General features: G+C 47.0%; 1 protein-coding gene across 5 annotated transcripts in view; it reads right to left on the reverse strand.

Annotated features, from left to right (window-relative positions):
* Window positions 1–8,828: 8,828 nt before the first annotated feature.
* Window positions 8,829–13,192, reverse strand: part of aamdc (adipogenesis associated, Mth938 domain containing) — a 30,373-nt gene continuing 26,009 nt past the window's right edge. For all 5 annotated transcript variants that reach the window (XM_068033072.1, XM_068033074.1, XM_068033073.1 and 2 more), the window contains one exon: window positions 8,829–10,128. In XM_068033072.1, the coding sequence (XP_067889173.1) occupies window positions 9,988–10,128 (141 nt within the window). In that variant the 3' untranslated portion in view covers window positions 8,829–9,987. The remainder of the gene's footprint in view (window positions 10,129–13,192) is intronic.

Raw genomic sequence — 13,192 nt, forward strand, 5'->3', positions numbered from 1 at the left:
CTGGAGCCCAGAGCCCGCCAATTATCTGTCCAGATCCAATCACCCGGTGCCAAGAGCCCGCCAATCACCTGGTGCCCAGAGCAGAGAGCCCGCCAATCAGCTGGAGCCGAGAGCCCGCCAATTATCTGCCCAGAGCCAATCACCTGGCGCCCAGAGCCCGCCAATCTCCTGGAGCCCAGAGCCTGCCAATCTCCTGGAGCCCAGATCGCGCCAATCACCTGGCGCCCAGAGCCAGCCAATCACCTGGCGCCCAGAACCAGCCAATCACCTGGTGCCCAGAACCAGCCAATCACTTGGAGCCCAGAGCCCGCCAATCAGGGTAGGGTAGGCGGTGGTGTAGTGGTATTATCACTGGACTAGTAACCCAGAGACCCAGGGTATTACTCTGGGGACATGGGTTTGAATCCCACCACAGCAGAAGGTGGAATTTGAATTTAATTAATAAATCTGGAATTAAAAGCTAGTCTAATGATAGCCATGAAACCACTGTCGATTGTTGTAAAAACATCAAGGCAACATTTGACCGAGTATGGCATCAAGGAGCCCTAGCAAAACTGAGGTCAATGGGAATCAGGGGGAAAACCCTCCGCTGGCTGGAGTCATACCTAGCACAAATGAAGATGGTTGTGGTTGTTGGAGGTCAATCATCTGAACTCCAGGACATCACTGCAGGAGTTCCTCAGGGTAATGTCCTACGCCCAACCATCTTCAGCTGCTTCATCAATGACCTTCCTTCAATCATAAGGTCAGAAGTGGGGATGTTCGCTGATGATTGCACAATGTTCAGCACCATTCACAACTCCTCAGATACTGAAGCAGTCCATGTAGAAATGCAGCAAGACCTGGACAATATCCAGGCATGGGCTGATAAGTGGCAAGTAACATTCGCACCACAAAAGTGCCAGGCAATGACCATCTCCAACAAGAGAGAATCTAATCACCTCCCCTTGACATTCAATGGCATTACCATCGCTGAATCCTCCACGATTAGCATCCTTGGGGTTACCATTGACCAGAAACTGAACTGGAGTAGCCATATAAATACTGTGGCTACAAGAGCAGGTCAGAGGCTAGGAATCCTGAGGCGAGTAACTCACCTCCTGACTCCCCAAAGCCTGTCCACCATCTACAAGGCACAAGTCAGGAGTGTGATGGAATACTCTCCATTTGCCTGGATGGGTGCAGCTCCAACAACGCTCAAGAAGCTCGACACCATCCAGGACAAATCAGCCCGCTTGATTGGCACCCCATCCATAAACATTCACTCCCTCCACCACCGACGCACAGTGGCAGCAGTGTGTACCATCTACAAGATGCACTGCAGCAATGCACCAAGGCTCCTTAGACAGCACCTTCCAAACACGCGACCTCTACCAACTAGAAGGACAAGGGCGGCACAGTGGCGCAGTGGTTAGCACCGCAGCCTCACAGCTCCAGCAATCCCGGGTTCGATTCTGGGTACTGCCTGTGTGGAGTTTGCAAGTTCTCCCTGTGTCTGCGTGGGTTTCCGTCGGGTGCTCCGGTTTCCTCCCACCTCCAAAGACTTGCAGGTTGATAGGTAAATTGGCCATTGTAAATTGCCCCTGGTGTAGGTAGGTGGTAGAAGAATGGTGGGGATGTGGCAGAGAATATGGGGTTAATGTAGGATTAGTATAAATGGGTGGTTGTTGGTCGGCACAGACTCGGTGGGCCGAAGGGCCTGTTTCAGTGCTGTATCTCTAAATAAAAAAAAATAAAAAATACATGGGAACACCACCACCTGCAACTTCCCCTCCAAGGCACACACCATCCTGACTTAGAACTATATCGCCGTTCCTTCACTGTCGCTGGGTCAAAATCCTGGAACTCCCTTCCTAACAGCACTGTGGATATACCTACCCCAAACGGACTGCAGCGGTTCAAGAAGGTAGCTCACCACCATCTTCTCAAGGGCAATTAGGGATGGGCAATAAATGCTGGCCTAGCCAGTGACGCCCACATCCCATGAATGAATTTTTAAAAATCACCTGGAGCCCAAAGCCCGCCAATCACCTGGAGCCCAGTGCCAACTACTCACCTGTCTGAAGCCGTGACGTCACAATGCTCCCTTATGCCAAGTGAGCTGTAGCCTTTCACCTATCAAACACTCTCTGGCTTTTTCCTGCTTCAACAGATTGGCCCCCACCCCAAGTTCCCCTCATAAGATTAAAGATAAAAATAGAAAGCGCTGGAAATACTCAGCAGGTTTGGCAGCATTTGTGGAGAGAGAAACAGAGATAATGTTTCAGGTCTGTGACACTTCTTCAGAACTGGCAAAGGTTAGAAATGTAAAAGGGTTTCCCAAGTGAAAGGGCAGGGGGTAAGAAGAACAAAAGGGAAGGTGTGTGATCGGGCAGAGGGCAGGAGAGATTCAATGACAGAGATGTCAAGGAATAAAAGGCAAAGGGAGTGCTAATAGCTGTACTAAAAGACAAAGCATGAGTCAGAGAGTGTTAATAGCAGAATAGTGAACAGCCCTGTCTGTAAGCAAAAACTTGAAAAATAAGTTTAAGACTGGCAGATGTTTAAGAAAGCAATCAAAATGGCAATCATAGTAGAAGTTGCTGAACTCAATGTTGAGTCCAGAGGGCTGTAGAGTGCCTAATTGGAAGATGAGGTGCTGTTCCTTGAGATTTACTGTAACACTGCAGCAGGCAGAGGAATTAAATGGTGAGCAACCGGAAGTTCGGGGTCATGTTTGCAGACTGAGCGGAGGTGTTCCACAAAGTGGTCACCTAATCTGCATTTGGTCTCCCCAGTGTAGAGGAGACTGTATTGTAAGCAGCGAATACAGTTTACTAAACTGAAAGGAGTACAAGTAAATGGCTGCTTCACCTGAAAGGAGTGTTTGGGACTTTGGATGGTAAGGAGAAAGGAGGTAAAATCCTATGACTGCACAGGAAGGCGGCGTGGGAAGGGGACGAGGTATTGGGGTGATAGAGGATTGGCACAAAGGGAACAGTACTTCAGAATGCTGACGGGGAGGGGAGGGGAAGATGTGTTTGGAGGTGGCGGAAATGGCGGAGAATGATCCTTTGAGTTTGGAGGCTGGTGGGGTGAAAAGTGAAGACAAGGGGAACCCTGTCGCGGTTTTGGGAGGGAGGGGAAGGGGTGAGGGCCCTGCCAATCACAGTGGGGAGAATCCTTGGTTGAGGAAAAAGACATGTCAGAGGCGCTGTTGTGGAAGGTTACATCATCAGAACAAATGCGACGGAAACGGAGAAACTGGGAGAATGGAATGAGATCTTATGGGAGGCAGGGTGTGAGCAAGTGTAGTCGAGGCAGCTGTGGGAGTCGGTGGGTATATAATGAATATTAGTAGACAGCCTATCCCCAGAAATGGAGACAGAGAAGTCGAGGAAGGAAAGGGAAGGGAAGTGTCTGAGATGGACCATATGAAGGTGAAAGGTGGAAATTGGAAGCAAAGTTGATGACTTTTTCAGTTTGGTGCGAGAGCAGGAAACAGCAGGAAAAAGAGTTCAGGGAGGGGGACTGAGGAAGACTGGAACAAGGAACGTTTGACATATCCCACAAACACAGGTATAACAAGGACCCATGTGGGTACCCATAGCAACACCTTTTATTTGGAGGAAGTGAGTGGAGTTGAAGGAGATGTTGTTCAATGTGGGAACAAGTTCAGCCAGGCGGAGGAGGGTGGTGGTGGATGGGGACTGGTTGGGCCTCTGCTCAAGGAAGAAACGGAGAGCCCTCAAACCATCCTGGTGGGGGATGGAGGTGTAGAGAGACTGGGAGTCCAAAGCAAAGAGGAGGTTAGGGCCAGGAAACTGTTGCAATGACGTAGGGCATCAGAAGAATGACCTACTCCTGCTCCTATTTCCTATGTTCTGAAGTGTCACAGATGTCGGTGGGAAGGACTGGACAAGGGGAGAAAAAAAAAGTCAAGATAGGAAGAAATTAGTTCAGTGGGGCATTTGTTGCCCATCCCTAAATGCCCTTGAGAAACGGGTGGTGAGCCACCTTCTTGAACCACTGCTGCCCGTGCACTGGAGGTAAACCTACCCTGTTATTAGGGAGGGGTTTTCAGGATTTTGATCCAGCGATGCTGAAGGAACAACTGTATATTTCCAACAGACATGCTACCTCACCTCGTAATCCCACATGGTTTGACTCTCAATACCCTCAAAGCAACTATGGTTGGGCAATAAATTCTCTTTTGTTATCTCCGTCCCAACAACAAATATAAAAAAAATGGAATAAGTGTCTCAAAGCTAGGGCGGAAAGGAACAGAAGCTGAATGATTCAGGAAATTTAAGATAACTGACAAGATTTTGAAGACAGCAGTGGTTTTACGGAAGCTTTTGTAGTCGGGGAAGCAAAGGCAGCTGAAGGTTGAAATTTAAAATCCCCATCTTCATCTACAAATCTATTCAAGACTTCACCCCCACTTTGTAACCTCCTCCATCCACTCCCATAACCTTTGGCCCCGTGATTTTGATCTTCTATGCATTCCTGGGTGGACATGAGAGCACCCATAAAGGCAGAGGTAGAGTACAGCACAACAGATTTGAAGACAAAGATGAAGATTTAAAATTTGATAATCTGGGAGATTAGGGGTGCTGGACCAATGGGAACAGTACAAGTTTGATTCTATGAAGGGTGAATGTGGACTGATCGCAGTCAATCTCTATGACTAGTCAATAACTCCCATTATTGTTGTTTAAAAATTGCTTAAAAACAGGTACATCTAGGAACATAGGAGCAGGAGTCGGCCACTCAGCCTATCGAGCCTGCTCCGCCATTCAATACGATCATGGCTGATCATCCACTTCAATGCCTTTTTCCCCACACTATCCCCATATCCCTTTGTCATTGGTATTCAGAAATCTCTTAACCTTTTACAGTCTGACAAAAGGTTATAGGCCTGAAATGGCCTGGATAGTGACATGGATGGGTTTTGTAGGCAGGTGGGGCAGAGTTTTGGGTGAGAAATCCATTTTTTGTCTTTGGCAGGTCGCCCGCCTGGATATCGGATTAACAGGCTTGGAGTTCAATAGGGCGGAAAGGAATCCGGAGCATCCCGCGAGGGTCCAATTCCCGACCCCGGTTGGGAATCTGATTACTGTACCTGAGGGTCCTTGTATCGGACAGAGTCTGATAGGAGGCCAGTGAAGAGCTTAGGAAGCCGGGTGGGGGTGCGGGGAGCACTCCTGCCTCTCCTTGCCCATGACCAGTGCTGTTAAAGCTCTTACTTTTTCTCTGAGTCCATGGTTACATCTGGCAATCCAACAATTCTCACATTTAGCTACTACAATCTCCCACAATAGCCAAATGAACGGGTCGGGAATGACAAGACGAGGGGTGAGTCCTTGATTAAATCTAGCAAGCCATCAGACTCCCACAACAGCTAGACTGAAAAGAAAACAAACAAGATAAGGCAAGGTATAAAACAATACAAGATGTTCCCCCTGTTGAAGCAGGACCCCAAAGCCATGGGTCAAATGGGGGAGGGGTGGGGTCAGAGGTCCGCACTGTGTGGGCAACAGTCACTCGGCTGTGATTTTCCTCAAATTGGCCAATTATTGGCAAAAGGGTGGGTTGGCCGTCCAGGCAGGCTCTCGAAGCTGGAGGGCCAATAGGAGGCCCTGCAGCTTAAGACCTGCTACCTGACCCGAACCCGACAGGACCCGACGACATGTGGCGGGTCCAGATCGGGTCGGGTCACACCTCGGGTCGGGCCATTTCGAACACGCTCTTATCACCATTCAGGTAAGTGACCTTAATGTTAACTTACTTTTTGGACTTTAAAGGTGGTTTTGCAACAGTTATTTTAAGCTTGTGCAGGTAAGGCACAAAGTGAAAAACGGAAGGTAGGTTAACTGATGGCCAGGTCGGGCCGGGTCGGGTGCGGGAAAAAATGGAAGGACTCGGGCCAGGTCGGGCGGGGTTCTGTCGGGCTCGGGTCGGGTCTCATTTGCAGACCCCAGCAGGCCTTTAGTACGATGCTGTTTATGTTGAATAATATTGTGTCGACAGCACAGAAACAGGCCATTCCGTCCTAATGGTCTATGCAGCATTTATGGTCCTCATCCCCCGACATTTAACCCTATTAGCATGTCCTTCTATTCCTTTCTCCCACATTTACTTATGTGCCTTTTCTTTAAATGCTATTTGCCTCAACCACTCCATCTGGTAGCAAAATTCCACATTCTCACCATTCTCTGGGTAAAGAGGTTTCTCCTGAATTCCCTATTGGATTTATTAATGGTTTTATGAACCCTAGTTTTGGACTCCTTCACAAGTGGAAACATGTCGGGTCTAAAATTATTTTCTGTTGTAGTTGAGCGATCGGCACTTCTGACTTGCACCCAGAAAGTCTGTACTCTGTGCCATCCGCTTACCGATCAATGACATTACAGCACAGCTTTTACATCCGCCTGAGAGAGCAGAGGGGCATCAGCTTAACAACTCATCTGAAAGATAGCACCGACCAACAGTGCTGCACTCCCTCGCTACTGCACTGCAGTGTCAGCCTAGATTATGCGCTCATGTCTCCGGAGTAGGACTTGAACCCAAAACATTCTGACTGAGAGAACAGTCAACACTGCTGTGAGCAAACTCCGGGGGCAAAAATCTTAAAACGAAAAAAAAAATTGTGTTTTATTTCCCCCATTTTCTTTGAACACTTTCAGCTATTATTGACAAGGGGTGGGAGTGGGTGCGGGGGATAAAGGCTCTTTCACTAACGAGTCAAGGTTAATCCAATAGGAGTAACAAAGAGCATGTTCCCTTTCCAATTTGCTGCAGAATGACAAGAGCGCCTGAAGGATGGACCAATGGTGGGAAGTCATGTGATGAAACCTCCAGAAAAATGCTCAGAGTTGACAACCCTACTGTCACGTGACTACAAGTTTTGAAAAACAAAACAAGGAGGCTAAGTGAACACCTTGTGCTTTTTTTTTAAAAAGTCACGTGATAACTCGTAAGTACATTTGCACTTTCTCTCAATAACTTTCTCATAGCATGTTTTCTCACTGGCGTGGCAAGCAAACATCAATTCCCACGTTCCACCATTAATACAGGCTCAAAGCTTTGCATGCACCAGCTCTGATACCATGTTTAAAGTAGCAAATTAGTATTTCTAACTGTTCAAAGGTAAAACTAAACCTCATTAGACACAGTCATTACATGCAGAACAAAAAGGGCCTTTGACCTTGGGATGAACCTGCGGATTGAGAAAGGAAAGGTTATTCTGAAGAGGTAAGGGCTAATTACTAGGAATATTTTATACCATTTCCTTGGGATGTCCCAAAGCATTTTCGTTTAGAAGTGTAGTCACTCTATTGCAGGAAACATGGAAACCAATTTGTGCACAGAAAGCTCCCAGAAACAGCTATGCCATAAGTGTCCAGTTAATCTGTTATTTAGTGATGTTGGTTGAAGGATGTGTTGGCTTGGATATCAAGTGAACTCCCCTGCGCTTCTTTAAGGAATGCCGTGGGATCTTTTACATCCGCCGGGGCATCGGTTTTACATCTCATCGGAAAGACGGCACCTCTGAAAGTGCAGCACTCTCAGTAGTGCACTGGGAACACCAGCCTGGATTGAGCACTCAGAAATGTTGCTACTGGAGGTAATACTGTCACTAAGTACTTAACTCTACCCTACTTCCTTGTAATTCAGAAATTTCTCTTCCTCCTCCTGCAATATTATCTCTCTCCTCAAACCATGGACATGTGTTAGGATGCAGTTCTATCAGTGCCTGGCTTCCTCTAATATCTCACCAAGATAAAAGCCTGGTCTGTGAATTTCCTGATGATGATCAATCAAGAGGGCAACACTATATAGCCCAGTTCTAACATTATTATTGGTTATCCCTCGCAGGCGAGGATAATTGTCTTTTGTGAGTCCGAAGATGGCTGAAGAGCGGATTCGGAATCTACAGACTTTATGGCACGTAGGGCATTTGTTATCGTGTGGGATGTCTGGTCATGTATTAATAGTTTGGGTCATGGCTTGTTCTTTCTGCCGCGCTCGGTTTTCTTAATTTTGTCGTCGTTGGGTCACAAAATGCTGGGATCCTTCCCACGGACTCTGCCTCCATCTGGTTCGGTCCAGGGCGATGGTCTCCTAGGAGTTGATGTCAAGGTTGCATTTCTTCAGGTTGGCTTTCAGCACATCCTTGAAGTGCTTTTTCTGTCCTCCTCTGGTGCGTTTGCCCTGACTGAGCTGGGAGAAGACGACCTGCTTTGGGAGCCTGGTATCTGACATCTGAACTATATGACCAAACCCAACAAAGCTGATGGAGGATAATCATAGCCTCTGGCAAACAAGTGCTGAACGGTAGAACAGGCAGAGGAAGATGTGCTATCTGAGATATCTCAACGGCTGTTCTGGCGGACAAAAGCTGCAGCTGAACGAAACCCCTCAATCGTCTTGGTTTCCTTACCATTGGATCAAGGTGTCTTTCTGTCAAGATACGTGTGCAAGCTGGTGTGCAACGGTTTCTCCTGCTAAAAGATGTCACGCATAGGCGTCTTCCATTCTGAGTACATCCTCCAAGCCCTATCCTTACCTATTACAAGAATGACTTCCAGCAGGCGAGCACTGGATTGCAATCAGGCGAGGGGACCCGAACCAATTTCCTCCCTCATCATTAGCCCGGGGCTCCTGAAGCCAGGCGCAGTGCCCTGCGCTGCTGTCCCAAACAGCCAACTCCGGATAGAGCAGGGATTGAACCTGTGACTTTCGTGGCCTTTACAGTTGATTGCCTCCCCAGAAACTGTACTTGTCCTGTCCATCATCGGAGATCAAAGAAAACATTTTGCAAATCTTAATTTCTAGAACGTGCATTTATATAGCACCTCGAGACATCCCAAAGCACTTTACAATCAATGTCGACAATGTACGAAACATGGCAGCCAATTTACACCCAGCAAGATGCTGCAAAAAGCAACGTAATAATGGCCAGATAATTGGACAAGCAGGGGCGATGTAAACGAGGCAGAGTCGCTTTTTCAACCTGCTATCCCACACACCTGATAGAGTTCTACTGAAGTCAGTGGAACCAAATATTAGGCGGGGCGAATAACATGCAGGCAATGCGATACCACCTGTTCTGTGTCTCCCCTTCATGTCTAATTTCATCAATTGTTTCAGGTGTTGGCTGAGGGACAAACATTGGCCAGAAAGCGTAAGCTCCTACTTATTCCTGCCCAGCCGATTTAAAGATGGTCTGACTCAGCAGGCTGTAATTGCATGTTCGTGACCGCCTGCTGCCTGTTTGTATTTCACAGGCACACGGTGCAGCAGTCTTGGCTGATCGACAGCAAGGCAGGGCCGGCTAAATAACGGGTACAAGTTTTAGGAAATCAACAAAAATAAAACCAACTTGAGCAATTATTATTACAAAGATGAAAAGAAAATGGTACCATTTAAAATGGCACAGTGTGGGGTCAGGACATTGAGAATACACGCTCAGTGCAGCTGCAGAATAGACCCACTCAAGCATCGTCAAAACAAGCGTCCTGTCAATGGAAAATCAGCCCCATCACCCCCTACTCACAATGGGAAACCCGGTCTGCAAGCACACGCTTGAAATGGGATCTCTGTACTCAAGATTCCCTCATGTATACTCAATATGGGAAACCTAGTGTCTTACGAATGATCAAACTGGGGGACGAGGTCGCCCTATGCTCACTTTTAGCAGAAATGTATATTCTAAATACAGTAATTGAACAAAGGCACTCGTTATTGCTTTGAATGACCAAAATACCAGTGGCCGACGCTGAAACTGGGCAGTCCAGTTTGAAACAGGAAGTGCAATCGCCTAGAACACAGAATGCATCTTTTAAAATCTTTCCTCCTCCTCCTCCTGTTTAAGTAACTCAAGCTGCACACCACAAAGAAAATAATAGCAATGAGGCCAGGTTTCACTTTGCGAAAACAAAGGAAGCCACAGTGAGATTAAAGTGTTGTCATGGCATCTCTCGCTGTTTTTGGTTTGTTGTTTTAACAAGTGGAGTGGAAGAGTCCGCCTACTCGTGCACCACGACTGGCCAACAAGTTGTACTCTCGCACAGCCGCCTCTGTCTGAAGGACCTTCGGCTCAACCCCTTTGCTCTTAAGATACTCCAGCGTTCTGGAGGGAACCTGAAAAGCAGAAAAAAAAACAAGTGTGAGCGAGAGAATGTCAAGAATGAGAAACACCCCCTTGGCCACTGAACTTTGACCCTCTAGTATTGGTCAGCTCCCATCCTAACATGTGCACGGGAGCGTCTCCAATGACTGGGCCTTCAGTAATGTGTCTTTTTAGATAAAATGTTTCCTCCCGTACCTGTTCTGAACTTCAAAGTGAGAGGGGAAAAGTTTAGGGGGGATATGCGTGGAAAGTTCTTTACGCAGAGGGTGGTGGGTGCCTGGAACGCGTTGCCAGCGGAGGTGGTAGACGCGGGCACGATAGCGTCTTTTAAGATGTATCTAGACAGATACATGAATGGGCAGGAAGCAAAGAGATACAGACCCTTAGAAAATAGGCGACAGGTTTAGATAGAGGATCTGGATCGGCGCAGGCTTGGAGGGCCAAAGGGCCTGTTCCTGTGCTGTAATTTTCTTTGTTCTTTGTTCATTTTTAACTGGTTACCTTTATGGCTGCTAGCTCCATCATCCTACATTACTCTCAATATCAACAACAACTTAACATTTATATAGCGTCCTTAAAGTAGTAAAACGTCCCAAGGTGTTCACGGGAGTGTTATCAGACTAAACTTTACACCAAACTACATGAGGAGATATTAGGACAGATGGGTCAACGATACAGGTTTTAGGAGCGTCTTAAAAAGGAGAGAACATAAGAAATAGGAGCTGGTGTCGGCCATTTGGCCCCTCGAGCCTGCTCCGCCATTCTACAAAAATCGGGGCTGATCTTCTACCTCAACTCCATCTTCCCGCACTCTCCCCGTATCCCTTAATTCCCAAATATCTATCGACCTCTGTCTTGAACATACTCAACGATTGAGTATTGTGTGTCTCTGGGGTACAGAATTCCAAGGATTCATCTCAGTCCTAGATGGGCGACCCCTTATCCTGAGACTGTGACCCTGTGTTCTAGATTCCCCAGCCAAGTGAAACATTTTCTCAGCATCTACACTGTTAAGCCCCTGAAGAATTTTATATGTTTCATTTAGATCACCTCTCATTCTTCCAAACTCCAGGGAACGTCAACTCTGCTTCTCTCTCCACAGATACTGCAAGATCTGATGAGTATTTGCAGCACCTTCTGCTTTTATTTCAGATTTCCAGCATCCGCAGTATTTTGTTCCAGGGAATATGGGCCTAGTCTATTCAAACTCTGCTCATAGCAGAATCCGCTCATCCCAGGAACCAGTCTAGTGAATGTTCATTGCATTCCCTCTATCGCAAGTATGTCCTTCCTTGGGCGAGGAGACCAAATCTCCAAGTGTGGCCTCACCAATGACCTGTACAAATGTAGTGAGACTTTGAGAGAAAAAGGTGAGACAGGTGGAGAGGTTTAGGGAGGGAAGTCCAGAGCTTAGGGCCCAGGCAGCTGAAGGCACGGCCACCAATGGTGGAGCGATTAAAATGGGATCTCAAGAGGTCCGAATTTGAAGAGCGCAGAGATTTCAGAGGATTGTAGGAGGTGACAGAGATAGGATGGGGTGAAGCCATGGAGGGAATCGGACCATGAGGATAACTGGACTGGGAGCCAATGTAGGTCAGCGAGTACAGGCGTGATGGGCAAATGGGCAAGTTGTAAGCAATAGCTTTCCTCATCTAACATGTTTGTGTTCCTTTGTCCTTCAGAGAATTTGAATTTCAGACAAGTTGTTCCGATGCATTGTTTCTTGTATGAGCTCACCACAACACTGGCTCATGGATTGGTTCGGTAGAGGAAATTCAGTCAAACTTGTTTTGTCCTTGCAAAGTTTATCTGCACCTCTCCCTAAAGTATCATTCCAGGCTGGCATCTACCTGACGTTAGATTACACCAGTGGCCATTTCTTGTGAGCAAGTCCAGACACTTGGTGCTGATCAGCTATTTGGCTACAAAGGCATCACAGTCCAATCATGCCCTCATTCAAGGTGCATAAAACACACATGCACTTTCATTAAGGAGTTACTGGATGGACAGCTATCAGCAGAGGGAACCCTGCCTAATCTCCCCCGTCCTGTGCCTGGGGGTACTCAAGACCACTGAAGGCATCAGGAATCCATTCAATGGCCTTCCTGTGACAGAACCATGTCAGCTGTGGCTCAGTGGGTGGCAATCTCACCTCTGATTCAGAAGGTTGTGGGTTCAAACCCTGGTCCAGGGACTTGAGCACAGAATCACATTTGACACCTCGCAGTGCAGTACTGAGGGGAGTGCTGCACTGTTGGAGGTGCCAGCTTTTGGATGAGACATTAAACTAAGACCCCATCTGCCTTCATTGGCACTTTTTTTGACGAAAAGCAGGGGGGAGTTCTCTCCGGTGTCCTGGGCCAATCTTTATCCCCCAACCAACATCACTAAAACAAATAAAAGCAAAATACTGCGGATGCTGGAAATCTGAAATAAAAACAAGAAATGCTGGAATCACTCAGCAGGTCTGGCAGCATCAGATGCTGCCAGACCTGCTGAGTGATTCCAGCATTTCTTGTTACCACTAAAACAAATGATCATTATCACAATGGCTGTTAGTGGGAGCTTGCTGTGCACAAAATGTCTTCCATGTTTCCTGCATTACAACAGTGTCTACACTCCAAAAAGCACTTCATTGGCTGGAGAACTGTTGAGACGTCATGAAAGGTGCTATATAAATGCAAGTTCTTTTGTTCTTTCTTGCCCTGGCCTGTGTGCCTCACATACTCAATGAACATTGCACTTACCAGCTGAAGCTCCTAAGGTTGCTTCAGGGCACCCATATCTCAGTCTGACATTAGCACAATACACTGAAGGACCTACACTGTTTGCATATTACCCAGCTAGATTGCTTGCTATTGATGTAACACAGAAACAGATCCAGATAATCTGCCGATGAGATCCAATTATGAAGCTCGAATTTTTACTATTAACTCTGGATAAATGTCAATTCAGTCTCCATATTGTCTGTGCCATGTATTAAAGAGGACCAGCATCACTGTCAGTATCTCTTTTATAAATTGTACAGTAATGATCATCTGTCTACTTAATTTAAAGGGCCTGCAGGTCAAGTAC

This window comes from Heterodontus francisci, chromosome 6 (assembly GCF_036365525.1).
Source record: "Heterodontus francisci isolate sHetFra1 chromosome 6, sHetFra1.hap1, whole genome shotgun sequence".
Classification (NCBI taxonomy): Eukaryota; Metazoa; Chordata; class Chondrichthyes; order Heterodontiformes; family Heterodontidae; genus Heterodontus; species Heterodontus francisci.